The 24,730-nt window shown below is 41.7% G+C and overlaps 1 protein-coding gene across 1 annotated transcript; it reads left to right on the plus strand.

Annotated features, from left to right (window-relative positions):
• The first annotated feature begins 5,127 nt into the window (after positions 1–5,127).
• Positions 5,128–6,099, plus strand: LOC122672285 (uncharacterized mitochondrial protein AtMg00860-like). Its single transcript, XM_043869781.1, has 2 exons — positions 5,128–5,216; positions 5,754–6,099. Exons 1-2 carry the CDS (start codon positions 5,128–5,130, stop codon positions 6,097–6,099), a joined length of 435 nt encoding a protein of 144 aa, XP_043725716.1.
• The last annotated feature ends 18,631 nt before the right edge of the window (positions 6,100–24,730 follow it).

Raw genomic sequence — 24,730 nt, forward strand, 5'->3', positions numbered from 1 at the left:
CAGGCAATGAGCTGTACATTTGCAAGGGTCTACTGTCCACCTACTGACAGGCATGCAAGATGTTCCACACAGGGTTTCTTCATTAGTCCAAGTCACTGGGGTGATGCTCCATAGTGATCCCTGTTGCCTGATCAGGGGTTCCTGTCCTTCAATCAAAATTTCCAATCAGCCAGGGGCAGGGTTTGATATATGTCATGGTTAGCTGACGTCAGTACTATTATTGTGTTATCACTTAGATGGCTGAACATATTGTAACTACTTATGTAATTAATGCTTCTGCTCATTATGACTCTGACAGATATTGGAATTGTATTTCCTTTTGCTCAATGTAATTATTGGGTGGGCCTTGGGTGATTATCATGCGCCAGGACACTATGTCATTGATCCTGGTAGCTATTAAGGTGAAGTGTACATCCCAATCACCCTCTTGACTATGCTTGAGGCATAAGTTTGGGATAGAGGCGTGACAGCGTGGTATCAAAGCGTGATGTTCTGTACTGGACCTGATTCACCAAGGCCTCTTGATTTACTCTACACAATAGGGTCTAATTAAAAGCTTGTAACAGGCATAACTGGAATGTGTACAGAACATAGGAAGAGGACTAATTAGGGAGCAACACGAAAACATAGCACATAATAGGGACAACATGAGAGCTAAATAGTGATATATATATTTATATGTTAATCAAGTCCCTACGCTCCAGCTGATTTTGCTTTAACCTTTTGTGGAGGCAAGCAAATTACAAAAGATCCCAAAACAGAGAGTTTCACCTTCTAGCTAGTAGGACTATATATACATGGCCAAAAGAAAAGCTAAAACAAAAGAAAAGATCAACTAAATAGCAAAATAGAAATATTATTCACAGATTTCCTCCCAACACAAAAGAGCTGAAATTAGAAAGGGCCAACAGAACTTCATCTGACTTGGGGCCTAATCCCCCATTCCACTATCATCTTCCTCCTCCTCGTCATTACCACCTTCATAGTAGAGGTATGCATTGATGTCGTGGATGTCCTTCTCCATCGTCTCCAAGCGATGGTTGTATGAAGTGAATTGCCCACAGACACCTGCAAAACCCTCTAATATGTCTGAATTGAGTCGGGTCATGTTGAGGTTCATCTGATTCAGGGTACTCAGAATTGCACCCATCTCTGAGGTTCCAAAACTAGAGGCCTCAGCAGCATACTATATGGGCCCCTCTTCCTCATCATCCTCACTAGCCTCTCCACCTGCACCTCCACCACCTATAGGAACCACTGGCTCCCCATCGCTATTTGTGGTGACAATAATCTTCATGCGAGCTAGGGAGCTTTTCTCAAATGGCTCCTTAAAACTTTCACAAGGTGGCTCATCACTCAGGTCTACCTGAAAGTGCTAGAAGATGCGGGTTAGAAGCCTCCCGTAAGGAAGAGTTTTCTCAATTCGGGATTTGAAGAGTACTTGTTCCATGTGCTTCATGATGGCAAAAGGGAGACTCAACTACTGTCCCCGGTAAAGACAATACCCCAGGGTGGCGGACATGAGAGAAGGCTCGGTTGCATGTCCTTTCACTAGCATCAAGTTTGCTTTGACTTTCATGGTCAGAATCCTTTGGGAATAGCCAAACTTGGTCATGTTCACCCTACTTGCATGTTTATCCTTGATCATGGTCTTCCACAGATGTTCATACTCTACCAAGGACATGCAGGACAAGGGATCCCTGGCTGGTGGGTGATACACTCGAGCACCCATGGAACTGAGTCCTAGAATTGCCCCCAGCTCTACCTCATTGAAGGTAATATTGACCCCCTTCACAAAGAAATGGATCCTGAGCATTTCCATGTTTTCTTGCTCTACTGTTAGGTTGGCATAGAAATGCCCAATCAGCCTGGAATAGTAGAATCGGGGTAGAACCAACATGTTGGACCACCCTAGGTACTCAAACCTTGGCCCTACCTTAAAGGCTGCCAGCTCTTCGACGATGGCATCCCTCCCAGTCTTGATTTGTCGCTTCTGCAGTATTTGGGCATATAAGGCTTCAGCCTCTGCGGACACAAAGAGATTGGCATCGAAGGGTATGGGGGCTGGAACCGGTGCTGGTGCTGCGACCACTGCTGGAGCCCTACTACTCCTTTTTTTGGGAGCCATCTCTTCTCACCTAAACACTTTACACATAACCAAACTAGGAACAATGTGAGTGAGAGACCATGCCAATGTTGATGAATTAGAGGGATTTAAGGGCAATGTATACTTATGCATCCAAGAAACTAGGTACTCCTCTTTAGAGGCAAAATAGAAAATCTTCCCAATTCCCAAAGGAGTTATGGCAACACCCAAATAAAGGATCAAATTTTATATATACCCAACCTATGTAAGGTGGGGAGAATAGGTATTAAACACCATGCCTTAGAGATCAAACCGTCAAAGCAAGTGGGAAAATTTGGTTTTTGCAAGGGTTTGGCTAACCCTAGCCCAAATCGATGGGAGTGTATATAGTTGAACATGTTTACAAAGGATTAGTATCAAAGAGAACAAGAACATGATGTATCCATATATTTTTAAACAACCCAACACAATGTAGAAGCATAAGGATGAAGAACTTGAATAAAACCCTAGAAAGGAACTCAATCAATCCAAGAAGTTCAAAATGGGTGAAGGATATTCATACCTTGAGATTGGGAGAGTGGAATTTGAAGTAGAAGAAGCCAAATCCATGAATTAAGGGCAAGAAATATGGGGCGGACGAAGCTTGGATACCCTTACTCTGCTCTTCCGCTCCTAACCTCTCCTTCAAAACATAAAACTGAATGGAGCGGTTTCAGTTTTGTTAAAATCTGTCGAGCGGACGCACGATCGGACCCACTTATCGTGGATCCACTCGTGAAACCGCTGAGCCTATAGCCCCCGACCTTTTGTCTTCTGTGCTGAGCGAATGAACGGACAAAACCACGATATAAGGATCCACCCATTAATCCATTCGATCCCATTCCTCTCGGCCTTCAAGCACCCTGAGAATGGACTAAGGAGCGGACTCACGTTCCGCATCCACTCGTAAGTCCGCCCAGTTTAAATTTTCAAACGGACTCACAATCAGACTCAGAAGAGTTGATCCGCTGGTGGATCTGTTCGTGTTCTAAAGGGCTATTGGCCTATATTTTTTGGCCTAGCCTCCTTCTTAGGACTCTTGTTGCCTCCGTGTGTTAGGTCACACAATTTCTTTGCAATTATGTGCTCTTTCTCTATATTATGCCTTTCCTTCTTTCCTTGTGCTAACATGTAAAGCATCTAATGAAATCAGGTGCTGAAACATGGTCAATACTTGTAATCAGAATCGTTCCCCACCCAGGGATGACGCCGGTGATGTTTTCGAGGAAGATTTGCCTGCACCTCCTCCGGTGAACACAAATGCCGATGTTGCAGCGCTCTTGGGAAATATTCTTCGTGATATACGGAGAGAACAGCGAGATTCCCAAAATGAGCAGTGCACTTTTAAGCGTGATATGGCTGCCCAGCTTCAAAATGCTGGTAGGGAAGGACCAAGAGTACCACCTCAGGTACATGGAGTCCCAATCGCCCGACTAATGTCACTCCTATCATTCCCCCTCCCGGGCCGGCTGCAAATGAAGTCCCTGCAGCACAACCAAACCAAGATCCACCTCCCCCTCCTCCGGCTGCCCTACCAGTTAGAAATGTAACACCGAAATGGGTGGATGCCTCTAAACTCTCTGAGAGATTTCTAAAGCACCATCCTCCCACTTTCTATAAGCTGGTCCATGATTCAATGTTCCCAGCTACCTGGCTCTGGGATCTCGAGAGAAACTTTAAAGTACTGCCGTGTAATGATCTCGAGAAGATCCGGTGTGCTACTTTTCAACTCCAAGGAGACGCTGATGTATGGTGGCATTCCTCGAAGGATCACTTTTGGGCAAGATATCCCAATGCTACATGGAATCAATTTAAGGAAGCTTTTCTCAAGAACTATTTTCCAAGGAACTTCAGGGAAAAGAAGGAAATTGAATTCATGAACCTCAGTCAAGGATCTAAATCAGTCTTTGAGTACCAAGAGCTCTTTGAGGAGTACTTATATTTTTCCCCGACTCATTTGAAGACTGAGGACGTGAAAGCAAGATGATTTGAAAGAGGACTTAGGGCCAGCTTGAGTACGGCAGTAGTGTTGCACAAGTACCCCACCTATGCTGAGGTGGTTGAAGCTGCTAAACTGATAGAAGATTAATAGAAGGAGAATTATCGATCCATCCAGGCAGGCAAGAAGCCCATATCATCTCATGACTCCAGGGGGTCTAGTAAGTTTCAAAGAAGAGGGTCTTATACCAATGCGGCTCCAATTCAATTCTGTAGGCCTGATTCAGCTCAAGTGCCTAAATCTGTACCTACTTCTCACTATGGGGCATAGACTATTATATGTTACAACTGCAAGGAGTCTGGTCACATGGCCAAAGATTGTCCTCAATCGTGATAATCGGGTTCATGGCCGGTTGCGACTTCCAAACCACCTCTAACAAGGACTGTTGTTCGTCTACTTGCTCCTGCCCCAGCAAGCAAAACTCAAGGGCCAGTTTATTCTGTTACCCATGAGGAAGCCCAATCTGACCCTGGTGTTATCACAGGTACTACACTTAACCATCTTAGTCAAATAAACTAAATTTAGTTTACCATATTTAACTATTCGGTGTTTGTCAGGCATGATTTTTGTGTGCTCCTTGCCTGCTTATGTGTTATTTGATTTGGGGGCGTCACACTCATTTATATCACTCTCCTTTGCTAAGAAATTACCTATTGAGCTGGCCGTACTAGAGAAAAAGTTGATGGTTAGTACACCAACTGGAAGCAAAGTTAAGCTCGACCGATCCTTTCACTCTTGCCCTGTTCGAGTAAGCGACCATGGACTCGAAGCCAGTTTGATCATCCTAGATATGAAAGATTTTGATGTGATTCTGGGAATGGACTGGTTATCCATGCATGGAGCTAGTCTGATTTGTGCAGAAAGGAAGATACTTTTTCGGGCAGGAGAGGATAATGAGTTTGTCTTTAAGGGTAATAAAAGTAAGAAACCCAAGAACCCAATCATATCGGCTCTCCAGGTCTAGAAGCTCTTAGCCCAAGGTTGTCAATGTTACCTAGCCTCGATGGAGGATGTTGAAGCTAAGGTTACACCGATGGAAGAGATTAGTGTAGTAAGAGATTTCCCTGATGTCTTTTCAGAAGACCTCACACGGTTAGCACCGGATCGAGAAATGAAATTTATGATCGATCTGATACCCGATGCAGCTCCAGTGTCTAAGGCACCGTACAGGATGGCCCCATCAGAATTGAAAGAACTTTAGGGGCAGCTTAATGACCTACTAAAGAAGGGTTTTATAAGGCCAAGTGTTTCCCCGTGGGGTGCGCCTGTTCTGTTGTGAAGAAGGACGGGCATGCATTTATGTATTAACTACCGTGAACTCAACAAGCTAACAATGAAAAATCGATACCCATTACCTCGGATTGATGATTTGTTTGATCAATTATAAGGTGCTAGGGTCTTCTCTAAAATTGATCTCCGCTCGGGGTACCACCAGCTGAAGATCAGAGGCAGTGACATCAGTAAGACCACGTTTAGATCGCGATATGGCCATTACGAATTCTTGATTATGTCTTTTGGGCTAACCAACGCCCTGGCAGCTGCTATGTAGTTGATGAATAGGGTATTTCATGATGTGCTGGATAAATATGTTATTATGTTTATTGATGATATCCTGGTCTACTCGAAAAGCGAAGAAGAGCATGCAGACCATCTTCGATTTGTGCTTCAGCGATTGAGAGAAAAGCAATTATATGCGAAGTTCAACAAGTGTGAGTTCTGGTTGCAACAAGTGGCTTTTCTAGGTCATTTGGTATCTATGAAGGGTATTGAAGTTGACCCTGGCAAGGTACAGTCGGTAGTTGATTGGGAGATACCCAAGAATGTGGCAGATATTCGTAGTTTTCTTGGTCTAGCCGGTTACTATAGGAGATTCATCGAGAACTTTTCAAAAATCTCTACTCCTATGACTCGATTGACCCGAAAGGGAGTAAAATTCGAATGGTCGGACAATGTGAGAAAAACTTCCAAGATCTGAAGCAGCGACTGATTTTTGCTCCAGTACTTACCATATCAAATGGTACTAGGGGAATGGTAGTCTACTGTGATGCGTCAAAAATGGGACTTGGTTGTGTGTTAATGCAAGGTGATAAAGTGGTGGCCTACGCTTCTCGTCAGTTGAAGGAATATGAGAGGAATTACCCGACTCATGATTTAGAGTTGGCAGTTGCGGTCTTTGCTCTGAAGATCTGGAGACACTACCTGTACGGAGAGAAAAGTGAGATCTACAGCGACCATAAAAGCCTCAAGTATTTCTTTACTCAGAAGGAACTCAATATGAGACAGAGACGCTGGTTAGAACTCATGAAGGATTATGACTGCACCATTCATTACCACCTAGGCAAAGCAAATGTGGTAGCAGATGCTCTTAGTCGAAAATCACAAACCTTATCTATCGCATCCCTAGCTGTCAGCAAGGAGCTTATAGAAGAAGCTAGAAAGATGGATTTGGAATTACTAGTAGAGGGTGTTACCCTATCATTAGCAGCTTTATCGATGCAATCAACCTTGGTTGAAAAGATTAAGACCGCTCAAGCTTCAGATAAACATTGTAAGGAGATCATTGAAGCTATTCAGGGTGACACGCAGCATGATCTGGACTTCTCATTGACAGACAGTGGCATTCTCATGTTTAGAGATCGTCTATGTGTTCCCAAGGACGATCGGCTAAGAAAGGAAGTGTTGGCGGAGGAGCATGAGTCTCCCTACTCTATCCACCCAGGTAGTACTAAAATGTACAGGGACCTGAAAGGACATTACTGGTGAAGTGGAATGAAGAGGGATGTGGCTGAGTATGTTGCCCGGTGCCTCACTTGTCAGCAAGTGAAGGCGGATAGACAACGTCCCCATAGACTATTACAGTCATTGCCTGTGCCAGAATGGAAATGGAAACATGTTACTATGGACTTCGTCACAGGATTACCCCGTACACCTAGGGGCGTTGATGCTATATGGATCATTGTGGATAGGCTAACAAAGACAGCACATTTCATTCCAATCAAAGTCACCTATTCTATGGATAGATTGGCACTTCCAAATTCTGGGGCGGATTCTGGAGATCTATGGGTACCCTATTGAGCTTTAGCACTGCCTTTCATCCTCAGACCGATGGGCAGTCAGAAAGGACAATACAAACATTGGAGGACATGCTTTTGGCTTGTGCCATTGATATGCAGGGCAGCTGGGATGAGCACATTTCAATTATCGAGTTTGCCTATAACAATAGTTACCAAGCTACTATAGGGATCGCACCCTTTGAAGCACAGTATGGGAAGAAGTGTCGGACTCCCTTGTATTGGGATGAAATGGGCGAGCAGCGCATTCTTGGGCCAGAACTGATATAAACAACCTGTGAAAAAATAGATCTGATCCGTGAAAGAATTAAAGCTGCTCAGTCTAAGCAGAAAGGTTATGTTGACCAAAGGCGGAAAGATCTGGAGTTCCTTATTGGTGACAAGGTATTTCTCAAAGTATCGCCTACAAAAGGTGTGATGCGGTTCAGTAAAAAGGGTAAATTAAGCCTGAGATATATTGGACCTTATGAGATTCTTGCAAAGGTTGGACCGGTGGCGTATCGATTAGCACTTCCACCATCTCTCGATGGCGTACACGATGTCTTTCACATATCTATGTTGCGGAAGTATGTACATGACCCCAGTCACATCCTGTCTCAGGAGCCACCAGAGCTGGCAGCAGATATGTCTAATAAGGAATAGCCTGAGAAGATTCTAGATAGTAAGGTGGTGGATCTCTGCAACCGACCTATTCATTATGTAAAGTGAAGTGGTGCAACCACACGGAAGAAGAAGCCTCCTGGGAAGCCGAGGTGGAAATGCGAGAGAAATACCCTTCCCTGGGATTCCTACAAGGTAAGACAATTTTGAGGATGAAATTCTTGAAAGGTGGGGAGGATGTTACACCCGCGCCTAGATTTTATATTTATTAATGTGTTCTCTCGTGTGACGTGTAGATTCTGCTGTCGTGTGTGCTAGCAAATTATTTTCACTTGTGGTCAAACCTAGCCACAAGATCATTGACCACATCATGGGCCTATCGGTGGAAGAGAGGTTCCTTAACCGGCAGTGGGGAAGATTTGTCGATGGTGATTTCGTCGATCATCCTCCCAGCACGAGTCCACAAAGTGAGGAGTTTCGAAGGGCTTACCCCGTGTCCCCACAGTTAGATACCTCCTTTGGGGTTGAGCTTAGTATAGCGATCGGGAAGCTATTCAAGATCATGAAGGACACGTCGTGATGGTCAAGGGGTAAGATATTAACCTTGTAAATGATATCGTATCTTACTCTAGTCGACGTTGAAGTGTGGGCCAAAGCCCGGCCCTTTTCCCTTGTGTTTCTGTCCTTACAGCAGCAGCGGACGCACGAGCGGGCTCATTAGTACTACATTCGTCCGTTAGTCTGCCCGTGCTATCTTTGGGTTTTGTGTATTTTCCTTGTGTGGGACCTACACCCGTACTTCAGACACTCTAGTTTTGTCTCTTGGACAAGGGTGGCCTTATTCTTGCCTTTCCTTGGGTTATAGGTTGCCATTGAGTGAACCCATAGGCTAAGTAAGCCTTTTTAATGAGTTTTGGCTCATTAAGCTCCAGGCCAAACATACCTTAGGAGGGAGATTAGTTTTAAGACCAAAACATAACCCTCAAATCTCATTACTTCTCTACCTACCCAAACCGTGGAGCTGAGGGAGCATTGAAGGCTTGGAGAAGAAGGGCTTGAGAGGCTGTGGAGGTGGAAGACATCAATTTGGTCCAACTTTGAGGTAATGACCTCGCCTACCTCTTCCTCTCTTCCATTTCTAGGTTTGGAAATCCCATGAGGATCGATTCCAAGTTTGGGGGTTCTCTTGAGAACCCATGGAACCTCATTAATTTCTCCCTTTGAAGCCTCTATTTCTCTCTTTAATGCATTATGGCTTTTGAATGACCTTATGTTGTTCTAGCATTCAAAACCTAGCTTAGGTTTGTAAGGAACCTTGGAGATTTTAGAGCCCTTGCACTGCTCAAACCGTGGAGGAGAGGAAAAGAGAGAAAAAGAGAAGGAGAAGAGAGGAAAAGAGAGGAAGAAGGAGAAGAAGGAAGAGAGGAAGGATTTGGGTGGCAGCCTTACATCCACGCTTGGATCGAGCCTTCTCAGACCTGGGCAGGTATAAACAATACTGCTCCTACCTGCTGCTACCTTTAAATTCATATATTTGATAGTGTATCAACTCTCTGGTAGCCCAGAACACCTGGGAACTGCCTAGAACTACACCAGATCAGCCATGCAAGTATGGAGCATGGAAGATCTAGGATTTTTAGGTAATTTTACAGATCTTTTATGCTGTTCTTGAAGCCAAAATCTGGCTGTGCACAGCTGCACTGCCAGATGCTCAGTTATTTAACTGTTTGGAACCCTGGATGCAAGCTATGGCTGCATGAGACCAAACCCTAGGTGGTAGCAGCCCTAGAATATCATTTGTTAAGTAATTTCAGCCTTTGATGAGCACATTTATGTCTGAAATCTTAGGGCATAAAGCATACATTTTACCACATTGGACAGAGTTACTTTGGTGCTTTCTTGTGCTTTTCAAGTTTTGGGCTATTTTGGGCTATTCTAGACTATCGGGAGCTGCATGTCCCAAGTTACACGTAAAGTTACCATTTTTCTTTCCATGGCTGTAAAGAAGACTAAATTTGGAGCAAGTTGGACGTGACGGAACGCAAGTACGCATTTGTCTAGCCCACCGTATAGTTGATTATTCTTTTTACCCCAAGAAAGGATAATGGGTCAGAAAGGAGCCGTAGTGCAAGCCCATAGTCATTCTACCACTGCCCAAAGACATTTTTGACATTGTAGAAGATACTTCTAGGCAATGGTGGAGATCTACTGCAAGTACAGGGCTGTTTCGATAATTTTACATTCTTGAAGAGAGAGAAGGACTACTACCCATATGGAGGAACACACACTGCCACTAGATTCCATAATTTTAAAGGCCCACTACTGTCCACAATTTTATTGAGCTACATTTAATGCCCCACGATTTTTAGAGGACACATTGGGGATTTTGTTATTTGGTTAAGTGGAATCCTAGTCATCGCTCTCTCTCTCTCCTCCAACTTTTCAAGGGCATTCCTAGAATTTCACTTGGGATAGATTTATTTTGAAAGATATTTTCTCATCTATGGAAGGTTGAAAAATCAAAGATGCTTTTATTTTATTTCTTGGAGAAGATATCTACAAAGAAAAGGAAGCACAAGTTAAAATTAGAAATTTACTTTTCTAGAAATAGAAGGCTTATGTAAACAATATTCTCTTCTCTCCCTCTTTCTATTTTTTTCTTTTTCTTAGGAGCCCAGGCATTGTAAAGGAGGAAGGAGAAGGGAATATTCCCTATTTTTTGATCCTCTTCTCATACTCTCTCTCCTCTCCACAATTTTTAGAAGGAGAGGAGCTCCAAAATCGTGGAGCTCCTCCCCCTCTCTTCTCTTCTCTTATTTCTTCTCCTTTTCTCCTATAAATACCCCCTACCTCTCTTGTAAAAATTGTTCATTTCATTTAGTGAAATTTCTTCTCTTCTTTTCCTTCTAAATTGTGATTTTTGGCTTTCTAGTTTTTAGTTTTGATTTCATAAGATTAGTTCTTTCTAGTTTTTAGTTTTGATATCATAAGATTAGTTCTTTCTAGTTCTTAGTTTTGATTTCATAAGGTTAGTTTAATCGTTGTAATAGGTTTAATTCATGCTTTAATGTCTTCAATATGGTTGTAATAGTTCTAGTTTAAAGCTTCCTAGTCTAAGTTCCTATGTTGATGACAAGACTTGGAGATTTAGAAGAGGAAGCCATGGTAAGTTTATTCAAGTATTCATGCAAGCAAGTTCAATCTGGTTCAAGCACATCAAGGTACCTCATTCTCTAAACCCTTAACCTCATTCTCTCTCTCCTCTATCTCATTCTCTCTCTCTTCTTCTTCTTCTCCCTCTATTTCTTTTATTTTTTCTTTTATATGGTTATTTGTTCATGTGGATGTGGATGTGTGGCTGTGTTTTTATTACTTCCAATTTGCATTAGTTTGATAGGTTTCTTTTATTCCTTTATTCCTTCCAATTTGCGTTAGTAGATAGGTTAGATGCTTGTGAGTTAGGATCCGTTAGTTTAATTGTCATTAGTTTAATTTAGTGCTTTAATTAATTTTGGTTCACTTTGCATTACTTTTAAGTTAGTTAAATAGAGTAGCGTATATCTCCTCGTGTTTGACCCATAGCTACGATTGATCCGTATGCTTGCGGCTTTATTTTAACTCAAACAGCCTTGCATGTGACCAAAATCCAGATCTGTAACTGGAGAAAACCCTGTGATACAATTCACTGGGCTGTTTGGGCAGCCTCTGGCAGCCTAGTGGTGGGCCCAGTGGAAAATCAAAAAGGACCAGTGCAAAGTATACCCCTGGGGGTCCAAGATGACCTAACATGCATGAGGAGAGGATCCATGCACTACCCGTGGTTCAAAACCTTGGAATCTCAACCTGATTTCGGTTTTGCAATCTCTGGGTGATGGCATTAGGCGATGCAGACATCACCCAGTGAATGAAAACTTCACTATTTTACTGATTTGACTTGGGGGACCTCCACATATGGACTATAAACAGTGTAAGGAGGTGGAAAATGACCAAAATACCCCTCCTCACATCTGTCCATAATTATGTATACCTTGAGTACCCAAGTGGGCCCCACAGGGCATGGAAACCCTGTCTGTGCTGGTCCTACAGCACTACTAACCTAGGGACTGTGTTGTAAGGATATTGTGACCTAGAACCATGTACTAAAGTGATAAAATATGATGTTGGCCCTAAGCCACATTCTCCGGATGATGCACCGGGACATGGGCCTAAAGCCTAGTGCAAGGCCTAGAGAATTCAAAGTGATCTCAGACTGAGCACTCAGTTAGACCTAGGAGCCTAGACTAACACTGGGTTATCCAAAACAGTTTTGAATAATTAAAATAACATATTTCTGAATTATTACTTTAGGATTTGTTTCCGTGCTCGAGGTGCACAGTCAGATACCGATCGAAACTGAACAAACATCTAAACCAGTAGGATCAAACCAAGGTGAGTGGAATTACACCATGAATGTAGGTGTAACATGGCTGATGGGTCATGACAACAAAAATAATATTTACTATCTTTAATTACTTTAAATTGTTTTATATTCTCCTTTGAATTCTGAATCTTATCTGATGAACATAGGAAATGGTTGATAATGCTTGTATGTGGAATTGCTAGATTGGATGCCGTAGCCAGCATGGAAATGAGGCCTGTGGTAGCCCGTATTATGGGATACGATTGACACCGCATGACTCATACGATGCCATATAGACATGGGGCTAGAGTTTCATCACCCGTGCTACGCACCCTTGCCAACAGGGGTTAAGGTGTTGGATGCCTGTGGGAGCGACCGCATAATCCTTGAGCAATATGCCGGGTTTTAAGCTACAATTCAATTATGAGCTATATGCTGGGCATAAAACCATAATAAGGAAAAGAAATGTGACCTTGAGCTATATGTCGGGTTTTAAGCCACAATTCAATTATCAGCTATATGTCAGGCTTAAAACTAAAATAAGGAAAAGAAATGTGACCTTGAGCTATATGCCGGGCTTTATGCCATAATATAATCCAAAAGTAAAGAAATGTGATCATTGATTTATAAGTTGATGGTCACTTCACAGGATAATCACGGAGGGTTGGTCGGGCTGACCTTGGTGAACGAATGCGGGAGCTGACTAGTCCTCTTCGACAACTCAATGGGTGTATCGCGGGAAGGGGTAACCAAGCCCACACCAGGGATACATGTATTGGGGATTGTAGTAGCACTAACCTGCCTTAGTTGTGATGTTAGGTGGCTAATAAATACAATGAACTGCACCTCATGTAGGACTCATTTGGTTGTGCTTGCACGTGCATGCATGGTTTATATTTCATTCACGGGCTCGGTGGAGCTCACACTCTTGTATATTCTCTTTTAGTTGATTTTGCAAGAACAGGTTTGCCAATGGGTGAGGAAGCTGTCGATGGAATCGTAGATCTTCCTCATCTCTTTGCTTAGCGCCAATTTTGTTATTATTTAAGTGTCTTTCTTTCAAGTAGTGTAATTACCGAGATAATGTACTTATTGAACATAACAGGATAGGTATATGGTATAACATAGGTATTTGGGATTTTATTATTGGTAATATAAATCGTCTGTGGCTAGTTTGATCTTCCGTTGCACTCTGATATTCTTTTATTATCTTTTAACCTCAATGTGTGGTTTGTGACGGATAAATACTGCTTCTAGATCCTTGGGGATTGGCGGATGTCGTAGGATATCCGGTCACTTGCCTAAATCCTCCCAGGGGGTGGTTTGGGGTGTGACAGAGTGATATCAAAGCGAGAAGCTCTATTTACATTCACAAACAACAGAAGTAGGATGGTGGGTGGTCTAGAGGCAAAGAAATAAAAGTTTTAAGAAAACACCAAATTAAAGAAGTAAAAGAACACAGTAGGAGACTAGCTAGCTGCAAAAGCCGATAACTCCATAATTGAATAGGCATAAACTTTTACATCCAGAAAGGAAACTGGAGGTATTACTTCCGAACTACAACTTAGAAAGGAAAGTACAATTGATACCCAAAAAAAATAAATAAATAAAAATAAAAAAACAAAAATTAAAATAAAATTAAAATTAAAATTAAAATTAAAATAAAATTAAAATTAAAATTAAATAAAATTTAAAAAAAAACACACACACACACCCCAGCCTATCTTTGTGCGTACTCCTATTGTAGTATTTATAAATTCCTATGTTTTCAGTTATGCATCTCTATACGTGCAATGTTTCACTATTATGTCGTACCATAGCAAATGCTAGCTTGTACGTGTAGGTACCAATTTAGAACCTTCCTTAGTTAGAAAATATAGATTTATTTATGCCCAAGATCCGTTTCTGCAGAAACAACCATGGTTAACACAAGATCCAATCAGGGTGGTCGTCGTGGAAGAGGCCCTCGATTTGTTCCAGAGATTAGACTACCGAATGGAGTCGAAGCTCAAAACTTTGAAGTGTCAGTCACTTCGACAGGGATACCCAAGGACCTTCCAAACCCGGTGCCTACGACCCCTTCAGCTCCTGCCACCGCACCACCTCCAGCTATAACTGTCGGTGAGCTGAATTCCATCGTAGCAAACATGATGCGGATCACGCAGCAACAACAAGAAATGCTGGTCCATATGACCACTCAGTTTACGACCATGATGCAACAACAAGCGATGCCACTACCCAATCAACCTCAACAATTTCCACCTTCGGTACCTCAGCATGTCATAGATAACTCCACTGCTAGGGTGATGGAGAGGTTCAAGAAACTTCATCCGCCCGCTTTTTCCAAGATCGGCCCAGAGGCGATGGAACTGGAGAGATGGATTAGTGCTTTCGAAAAAGCCTTCGTTGTATTAGAATGTACCGATGCCCAAAAGTTGATATGCGTCGGGTACCAGTTGCAGAATGAGGCTAAAGCATGGTGGAAGTCGACGCGACCAAGTTTGGAGGCGACTCATCCCAACCCCACTTGGGATCAGTTCAATGAAGTCTTCTTTAAGAATTATTTTCCTGAGAGTTTCAGAGACAAGAAGGAAGCTGAATTCGTTGCCCTCGTACAAGGATCAAAGACAGTGTGAGATTACCAACAACAGTTTGAGGTTTTGTTCCATTTCGCACCGAAACATATGAAGGGGGGAGGCTAGCAAGACGAAGAAATTTGAAAAGGGGCTCAAGCCTGAGATCGGGTCCATCCTGTCAGTCATGGATATTCAGACCTATGCACAGATGGTCGATAAAGCTAAAACGATAGAGGATAGACTGAACGAGGGGACCATAGTATCAACGAGCAAAGGGCCTAACGCCTTCCAAAATTTAGAGTGGCCCAACAAGACCTTTCGAGGATCTAGCTTAAGCCCTAGCTTGGCACAGAACCATGGGCTAGAAATGGGTCAATAATATCAACCCATTCACCCAATATTCGAACAGCCTACACAGTATTATCGCCATGCTTCGAGCCAAATGGCATAATTTACGGCTGTGCCCCGACCGTCTAAGTTGAACAACCAATGCTATGTCTGCAAGCAACCCGGACACATGGCTAGGGATTGTCGTCATTGCAGAATTCGTACACCATGACGAGATCCATCTACTACTCATCCTTTCCCGTTCTAAAGCAATAAAGTTCAAAAATAAGTATATGCCTTGGACATAAGGGGAGCTGAGGCCAATTCAGAATACTAACAGGTACTCTACCCGTATCATCCTCACTTGTTCGAGTGTTATTCTGATTTCGGCTCATTACACTCTTTCGTTCTACTGAGTTTGCTGATAAGAGGAAGGTGCCCACATTTCCAAATGGGTGGTTAGCATTGTTATTTGAAATGTTGTGAAATTAAATAAAGATTATAGACTCTGTTCATTTGGAAATTCTATAATCGTATGTAGATTCTGGGAGGACGATAAAAGACTGTAGGCGCATAGTTAGGTCTTGGTAAAGCGATATACCGCAAACCAAACGAATAGAACAACCAAGATCAAGATGAAACTAGAACTAAAGGATCTGACAAAACCTTGCTCAACAATAGGTATGAAGGGGGTAATGGGTCACCGAATGTCCCCTCCGTTATTGGGATTGAACAATAGGGATTCCATCAATATCCCAATTCATCCTAAAGTTGAGACTAGGTATTGGGAAACCAAAAGTTAAAGTGTTCATAGGAAGAGCCGTGTAGGAAAGATGGTGTAGACTTATGCCACATAACCCAAAGCTGTAGAAGCATAGATTATTAGGTAAAAATATGCGGAAGTAGTTGGACCATTTGATTCCTTTTAAGGTATATGTTGGGAGTCCGATTTCTTGTAGGCCATTAAAACCAAGCTAAATATTAGATCAATCAAACTCAGGAGCAATTTAGATAACTTATTGGGAGTTGGATATGTTTAAGGACCAAATCTTTATATCTTAATAGAAACAATGAGCGATGCCAATACAAGACGAAAGGGCCTGAAGTACGTCATGGGCAATCAAGTATTTTCTTGGGAATCGCCAACCAAAAGGGTGGTGTAGTTTGATAAAAAGGGAAGCTGAATCCGGGAATCATGACCAGTGGCGTACTGATTAGCAGAAGCCCATGACATATTCCATGCATCGGTGTTGAAGAAGTACCTCCCGAACTTGACTCAGGAACCAATTAGGCTCGTTGCCGCCATGACCTGTCAAGAGAAACCCAAAGAGAATGTGGGATGTGAGAAGCACAATCTCCACAACCGATTATCTTGTTGTAAAGATACTGTGGAATAGTCGGCTCGATCAAAGAATGTCCGGTTGACGAGAAGATGAAAGGCGGTCGAAGTATCCTTATCTACTTGAATCACCAGACATGTTCAATTTCGAGGATGAAATTTTTATAAGGTTGGGGGAATGTAAAACCCTGCCCAAAAATAGGGGCTAATTGGAATTTTTGTTGAAAGACCAGAATCCGAGGTCAAGGCTACCAGTATACTGTGGTGCATTGAACCCAAGGTTGAACATAATGAGGTAGCCCCATTGGTGAGGACCTACATACCATTAAGAAGGCAAACACCAACTCCTTGTGACTGTACAGTTCACCACCAAATGTACTGGCTAAGGAAGGTACCATCCCTTGATTCTAGGACCCTTGGACTTAAATCCTAGTTCTAGGCTAAACCAATGATGACCCTCATCAACTTGAATGTTTTAGATAAAACATTTTTAAACCCAAACATCAATTTGCATGATTGATTTGATGATGAGAACCCAATTCCATACATACATCTTAAATCCCAACATAAATGACAAATTCTGCTAATTTACAGATTGACCTTCTCTTAGTTAAAATGATATAACTCCACCATCCAAACTTCATTTGTTTTGGTTCAAATTTTTTTGAAAACTAGATTCATAGGGCTGAATTTTTTTAGAAGACACCATTACCTAGATATGTCTCTAAGTTAGTTAAAAGTTTAGCTCAAGTTTCTGTCAAAATCGGATCCTACTGTTTGATAGGTTGACCTTTGCATAATAAAAATAACATAACTTCATAATCCAATCATGATTTCCTTTGAATCTAGTTTTTCTAGAAACTAGATTCAAAGAGCTTCATTTTCTTAGAAGGAACCATGATCCAATTATGTCTCTAAATGGAAATTTCATTTCAATCCAAATAATTCTGCAGATAAATTCTCTGGGCAAAGGCACTGGGTGATGCACACATCACCGAGAGACATCACCCAGAGTGCAAAACAGCATATTTAAATGATTTTAAATTATGGGGACCACTCATTTTGGACATGGGCACCCTCCATAGGTTGAGGGGAGTCTGAGAGACCACCTCATACCCTTGGTTCACTGTGGACCCCACCAGTGTGCCCAAAACGGCTGAGAATGCAGTCAAAAATGCATTCTGGGAAAGGGTCTTAACCAGCCAAACAGGCCTTAGTTAGGCTGGGCCTATAAATAGATGTACCTCAGCTCATTTTAGAACCCTTACACTGCTCAAACCGTGGAGGAGAGGAAAAGAGAGAAAAAGAGAAGGAGAAGAGAGGAAAAGAGAGGAAGAAAGAGAAGAAGGAAGAGAGGAAGGAAGGATTTGGGTGGCAGCCTTGCATCCAAGCTTGGATCAAGCCTTCTCAGACTTGGGCAGGTATAAACAATACTGCTCCTACCTGCTGTTTCCTTTAAATTCATATATTCGATAGTGTATCAGCTCTCTGGCAGCCCAGAACACCTGGGAACTGCCTAGAACTACACCAGATCAGCCATGCAAGTATGGAGCATGGAAGATCTAGGATTTTTAGGTAATTTTACAGATCTGTTATGCTGTTCTTGAAGCCAAAATCTGGCTGTGCACAGCTGCACTGCCAGATGCTTAGTTATTTGACTGTTTGGAACCCTAGATGCAAGCTATCGCTGCATGAGACCAAACTCTAGGTGGTAGCAGCCCTAGAATATCATTTGTTATGTAATTACATCCTTGCATGTGACCAAAATCCAGATCTGTAACTGGAGAAAACCCTGTGATACTATTCACTCAGCTGTTTAGGCAGCCTCTGGCAGCCTAGTGGTGGGCCAAGTGGAAAATCAAAAAGGACCAGTGCAAACTATACACCTGGGGGTCCAAGATGACCTAACATGCATGAGGAGAGGATCCATGCACTACCCATTGTTCAAAACGTTGGAATCTCAGCCTGATTCCGGTTTTGCAATCTCTGGGTGATGGCACTGGGTGATGCAGACATCACCCAGTGAATGAAAACTTCACTGTTTTACTGATTTAACTTGGGGGACCTCCACATATGGACTATAAACAGTGTAAGGAGGTGGAAAATGACCAAAATACCCCTCCTCACATCTGTCCATAATTATGTATACCTTGGGTACCCAAGTGGGCCCCACAGGGCATGGAAACCCTGTCTGTGTTGGTCCTACAGCACTGCTCACCTAGGGACTGTGTTGTAAGGATATTGTGACCTAGAACCATGTACTAAAGTGATAAAATATGATGTTGACCCTAAGCCACATTCTTCGGATGATGCACTGGGACATGGGCCTAAAGCCTAGTGCAAGGCCTAGAGAATTCAAAGTGATCTCAGACTGAGCACTCAGTTAGACCTAGGAGCCTAGACTAACACTGGGTTATCCAAAACAGTTTTGAATAATTAAAATAACATATTTCTGAATTATTACTTTAGGATTTGTTTTCGTGCTCGAGGTGCACAGCCAGATACCGATCGAAACGGAACAAACATCTGAACCAGTAGGATCAAACCAAGGTGAGTGGAATTACACCATGAGTAACATGGCAGATGGGTCATGACAACAAAAATAATATTTACTATCTTTAATTACTTTAAATTGTTTTATATTCTCCTTTGAATTCTAAATCTTATCTGATGAACATAAGAAATGGTTGATAATGCTTGTATGTGGAATTGCTAGATTAGATGCCGTAGCCGGTATGGAAATGAGGCCTGTGGTAGCCCGTATTATGGGATACGGTTGACACCGCATGACTCATACGATGCCATATAGACATGGGGCTAAAGTTTCATCACCCGTGCTACGCACCATTGCCAACAGGGGTTAAGGTGTTGGATGCCTGTGGGAGCGACCGCATAATCCTTGAGCTATATGTTGGGTTTTAAGCCAGAATTCAATTATGACCTATATGCCGGGCTTAAAACCATAATAAGGAAAAGAAATGTGACCTTGAGCTAGATGCCGGGTTTTAAGCCACAATTCAATTATGAGCTATATGTCGGGCTTAAAACCAAAATAAGGAAAAGAAATGTGACCTTGAGCTATATGCCGGGCTTTATGCCACAATATAATCCAAAAGAAAAGAAATGTGATCATTGAGTTATAAGTTGACGGTCACTTCACAGGATAATCATAGAGGGCTGGTCGGGCTGACCTTGGTGAATGAATACGAGAGCTGACTGGTCCTCTCTGACAACTCAATGGGTGTATCGTGGGAAGGGGTAACCAAACCCACACCAGGGATACATGTATTGGGGATTGTAGTAGCACTAACCTGCCTTAGTTGTGATGTTAGGTGGCTACTAAATAAAATGAATTGCACTTCATGTAGGACTCATTTGGTTGTGCTTGCACATGCATGCATGGTTTATATTTCATTCATGGGCTCGGTGGAGATCACACTCTTGTATATTCTCTTTTAGTTGATTTTGCAGGAACGGGTTTGCCAATGGGCGAGGAAGCTGTCGATGGAATTGTAGATCTTCCTCATCTCGTTGCTTAGCGATGATTTTGTTATTATTTAAGTGTCTTTCTTTTAAGAAGTGTAATTACCGAGATAATGTACTTATTGAACATAACATGATAGGTATATGGTATAACATAGGTATTTAGGATTTTATTATTGGTAATATAAATCGTCTGTGGCTAGTTCGATCTTTCGTTGCACTCTGATATTCTTTTATTATCTTTTAACCTCGATGTGTGGTTTGTGACGTGTAAATACTGCTTCTAGATCCTTGGGGATTGACGGATGTCGTAGGATATCCGGTCACTTTCCTAAATCCTCCAAGGGGTGATTTGGGGTGTGACAGGAAAGGTGAGATGGTAATCTCCAATTGGCTAGAAACTCAATCGTGGAGAAAGAAAGTCTTCATAAAATAAAATTTCAACAAAAAAAAATTTAGCTAAAATTAAACTATCTAATCTAAAATTTTAATTTAAAAATTTTAAGTCAAGATTCCTTTTAAAATATTTTCATTGGATGAAAAGCAAAGAGATCTAGTTAGAGACTAAATAGAATTCTTCTCATCTCCTTCTCTTTTGTTAGGATTAAATTTCAATAATCAAATCCCAAACCCCATTCTCTTTATCATAAATTTGAGAGAGAGAGAGAGAGAGAGAGAGAAAGAGAGGAAAATTCATGAACTATAGAGAGGAAGAGAAGAAGAAGAAGAGAAGAAGAAGAAGAAGAAGAAGAAGAAGAAGAAGAAGAAGAAGGAGAAGAAGGAGATTCGGACTGTACAGAACCAGCCACTTGACGTCCAATTTTAACTCTTTTTGGAGCCGAATTGAGAAAATCTTATTTCACAATAAAACATAGCCTCATCTGTTATCTTTGCAACCTAATTTGAATCATCCAAACGGAGATCGGAGCAGAGAGATATTGCTGATTTACTAAAGGTAGGTCATTCTGTCAAAAATCTGTGTCTTCCAAATCCGAGTTTAAGCAATACCTTGAAGTAGATTTCATCATTACCTTACTCATGGGACTCCATTAAAGTGATTCTGAACTAGGTAGGGGTAGATCAACATCATTGAAGTATTAATTTGAGGTCACCTATAGAAAGCCTAGTCGCTTCACACAATGTGAGTAGATCTTCAACCATTATACTTGATATTTGTCTTACATATAAAATTTGTTTTGAAACATCGTTTTAAATCTAAAATTTTGTTTTAGATTGAGCTTTATCATTCCAAAACCATATTTCATTCATGTTTTTACTCAATTAAATTGCTCACACATGATTGCTTGCAAGGAATGGTGATTTTGTTACACCCGCACCCGAAATACATCCTAATGCCTCGCATCAAATTGGACTTTTACTAACGGATGATGCCACGATGGCAATGGCCAAACACCTGTGACCTTAAACCTTAAAAATTCTATTATAAGTATCCCATCGAAGTCCTGAAAGTATGGGTTATAGTCCCGTAACTTTCCTTGAGGTTTGGGCCCTGACAGTAGCAACGGAGTCACGAACGGACTCACTAGACTGGTTGCGTTCATGGATCCGTCCGTACTGTTTCTTGCCCTTTTGATGTATTTTTATGTGGGACCCACGTCCCCGTGTCCCAGACACTATAACTAGGTCCTCCAACAAGATGGACTCCCACCCTTACCTTCTTTTGGTTAGTTGGGCCATGAAAGTGGGCCCATAAGACTTAACTTAAATAAATAGTGTGTTTTTTTGTTTAGCTTGAGCCAAACAAGCCCTAAGACTAATATGCCCTTATAGGACCTTAAGCTAAGTCAAATGTGTCCTAACCAATTGGACTTTAATAATGTGTTTTTTTGTTTAGCTTGAGCCAAACAAGCCCTAAGACTAATATACCCTTATAGGACCTTAAGCTAAGCCAAATGTGTCCTAACCAATTGGACCTAATAGGGTTGTGACTTTAGCCAAACAGGCCTTAAGGCCCACTTAAACCTAAAGGACCACCCTTAGTCTTAGGGGCACCTAGGCAAATAGGCCCTAAGGCCTCTTTTGATCTTTAAAAGATAGGGTTCAGCCCAAGATTCTCCCATCTCTCCCCCTCCAAGCCAAACCATGGAGGAGAAGAGGAAAGGAAGAAGAAGAAGTAAGGAAGAAGAATCGGAGGGGAAAGGAAGAAAATGGAAGATAAACCAAAGGGATTTTGCTACCCTACCTTCCCTCCTCTTGCTATCCAGATAAGGATTGAAGAAAAGAAGAAAAAGAGAAGGAGAGAGGAGAAGGTGGATCTTCAAGGCTGACTAGAGCTGGGATTGGAGCTCCACTCACCAAGGTATGTTCTATCTCTTGGTACCTCCCTTTTCTCCATTTACATTCTTGAGTTGAGTAGGTTTCTTGAGCTGAGCTTACCTAGAGTTCCATTTGGGACTCAAGGTGAGGCTTAGCCCTTAAATGGGACTTTAATAGTGAAGACCAAGCTCTATTGATGGCTCCTATCAGCCACCTTGCAGCCCTTGTTGCTAATTTCCTGGTTTTCAAACCCCCAAACCCTACATTGGACCAAAAGGAGTTAGATCCTTATGTGATCTTGAATCCATAAGGTAGGCCTAGGTTCTAGTGACCCTAGGAAGGCCTAAGACTCCCCTCCATGACCCTGAGTGCCATGAGAACTCCAGGTTCCAGGATGGAGGAGAAAACCTTAAGAAATCTCAGGAAGAACTCTGACGGATGCACGAACAGAGTCACCGTCGTGGTTCCGTCCGTAGATCCATCCAGTGTATTCTGGTAGCTGGTTCAAACGGATGCAGGAACGGATTTACTCTATTACCTCCATCCGTAGTTCCGGTCCTTATCGGGAATGTCTTAGGGACCGAACAGATGCAGGGACGGATTCATGAAGAGGTTTCGTCCGGGGTTCTGTCCGCTCTCGGGTATGTCTCAGGGTTTGGACAGATGCAGGAACGGATTCAGGTGGAAGTTCCATGCATGGATCCATCCCTCGTGTTTTGACCTTTTGGCCTGAACGGAGTCAGGGATGGACTCACCCTGTTTCTTCCGTCTGTGAGTCCGTCCGTGCTCTCTTTGTTGAAACTCAACTTTAACTTTGGGGGCATTGCTGGAATTGTGTGTCCATCATACCCGAATTATTAAATTATTGAATTTAATTTTTATATTTTATTATTTTATTTGGGCTTATAAGAATGTTCCGTAGGTCTTTTACCTAAAACTGGTCTGAACTGGGCACAGGACTGGACATCCTGTTTATATGGTTTCCATATCGCATGCCACGAGAAATGATGATTTCGGTGCATGGATGTAGGTACACGTCGAGAACGTGTATAGATGAGAATCAGGTATGTATACTTTATGTATTGCTACTGGTTGTGTGTGTGATATACTTACCCGCCACTCGATGGCCCTTTGACTTGAGAGATTCCATTTATTGCAGTGTGGCATTACGAATTTTGGTAAGCCAATTGTTGATGTCCAATCAGACTATAAATTGGTACACTGGATTCGTGATCCTGCATTGTAAGCAAAGAGGTTTCTCAATATGGAATCCATTGCCCGTTTACGGGGAATATCTAGGAGAGAGAAAGTCAATGATTGGTCAGACAGAAATATGGATCCAGTGTTTATTCGAAATGTTTTATAAATTTATTTTTAATAAAAATTATTTGATATAATATATTGAGAATTGATTTTGAAGTTTTTCGGCCGTCTGATCACAGTCACATATTCTCTCGATCAATGTACATAATGAATTGGGGATTAGTAGCATTAAAGTATATATCCTATATCATTATGGGATATATTAGGAAAGTGAAAGGGCTTATGTGCAATAAAAGAGTTTATTGGACACATGGCATTGTATGGGAGAACAATATATTTATGGTTAAATATCTTTTTATATTATGGCAAGAGATATTGTGAGAATATCTCATGAATCATAATTTAGAAAGATTGTATCCCTTTTGAGATTCTATGTCTTCACTTTAGTAGCAAATTGGAGTTGCAAAAAATCAGAAGATTCACAAAATACCAAAATGGAAGATTGAGCCAAGGCCAAGATGGAAGGAGATTACTTGAGACCCAAGGATCTCCAAAACTATAAAAGAAGGAGAGGGAGGAGCCTCCAACGATTTTGGCAGTGCTCTCTCCCCCTCCCATGATTTCTCTCTCTCTCTCCTCTCTTGTAGTGGTGTGTGTGAGACTTGAGTTAGAGAACTCAAGAGGCGTTGGTGATTTTTGTGTTCTTCTACAAGATTGCAAGGATTGATCAAGTTTCAAAGTGTTGAACGATTTTTCAATCTCCAAGTTTTCACAAGTTGGAAGACCTATTATCTATAGGAGGAGTTTCACTTACAACTCTAGGTAACCATGAATGTTATTTTGAAATTGTTTCTTCCCTACTTTTGATCATGAATTATAAGTATTGACCCGATCCAAATTCCGCTGCGCATCGGATTTATTCCCAACAATTGGTATCAGAGCGTTGCTTGTACGTTCATAGTTGGAATATGATTTTGATAGAATAGGGTTCTCCATGTTCTTAGAATAAAGTTGTTATTTTTTTCAATAAGAGAATGCATGTTTTGATTTGATTATATTATGATTGATATGAAAAGAGAAGAAAAATAAATAGTTATTTTTTCCTTTTCATATTTAAATTTATCAAAAAAATAGTTTTTTTTATTGAAAATTTTTATGGATTTTTATTGGACTTTTTAGTTTAATTTTTTGGAATGCATTCATACTTAATGGTTAAGTAGGTGATTTGCATTCACCTAATTTTACCACATGTTGATGTGGGGTCACATGTA

This window comes from Telopea speciosissima, chromosome 8, assembly GCF_018873765.1.
Source record: "Telopea speciosissima isolate NSW1024214 ecotype Mountain lineage chromosome 8, Tspe_v1, whole genome shotgun sequence".
In the NCBI taxonomy this organism is placed as follows: domain Eukaryota; kingdom Viridiplantae; phylum Streptophyta; class Magnoliopsida; order Proteales; family Proteaceae; genus Telopea; species Telopea speciosissima.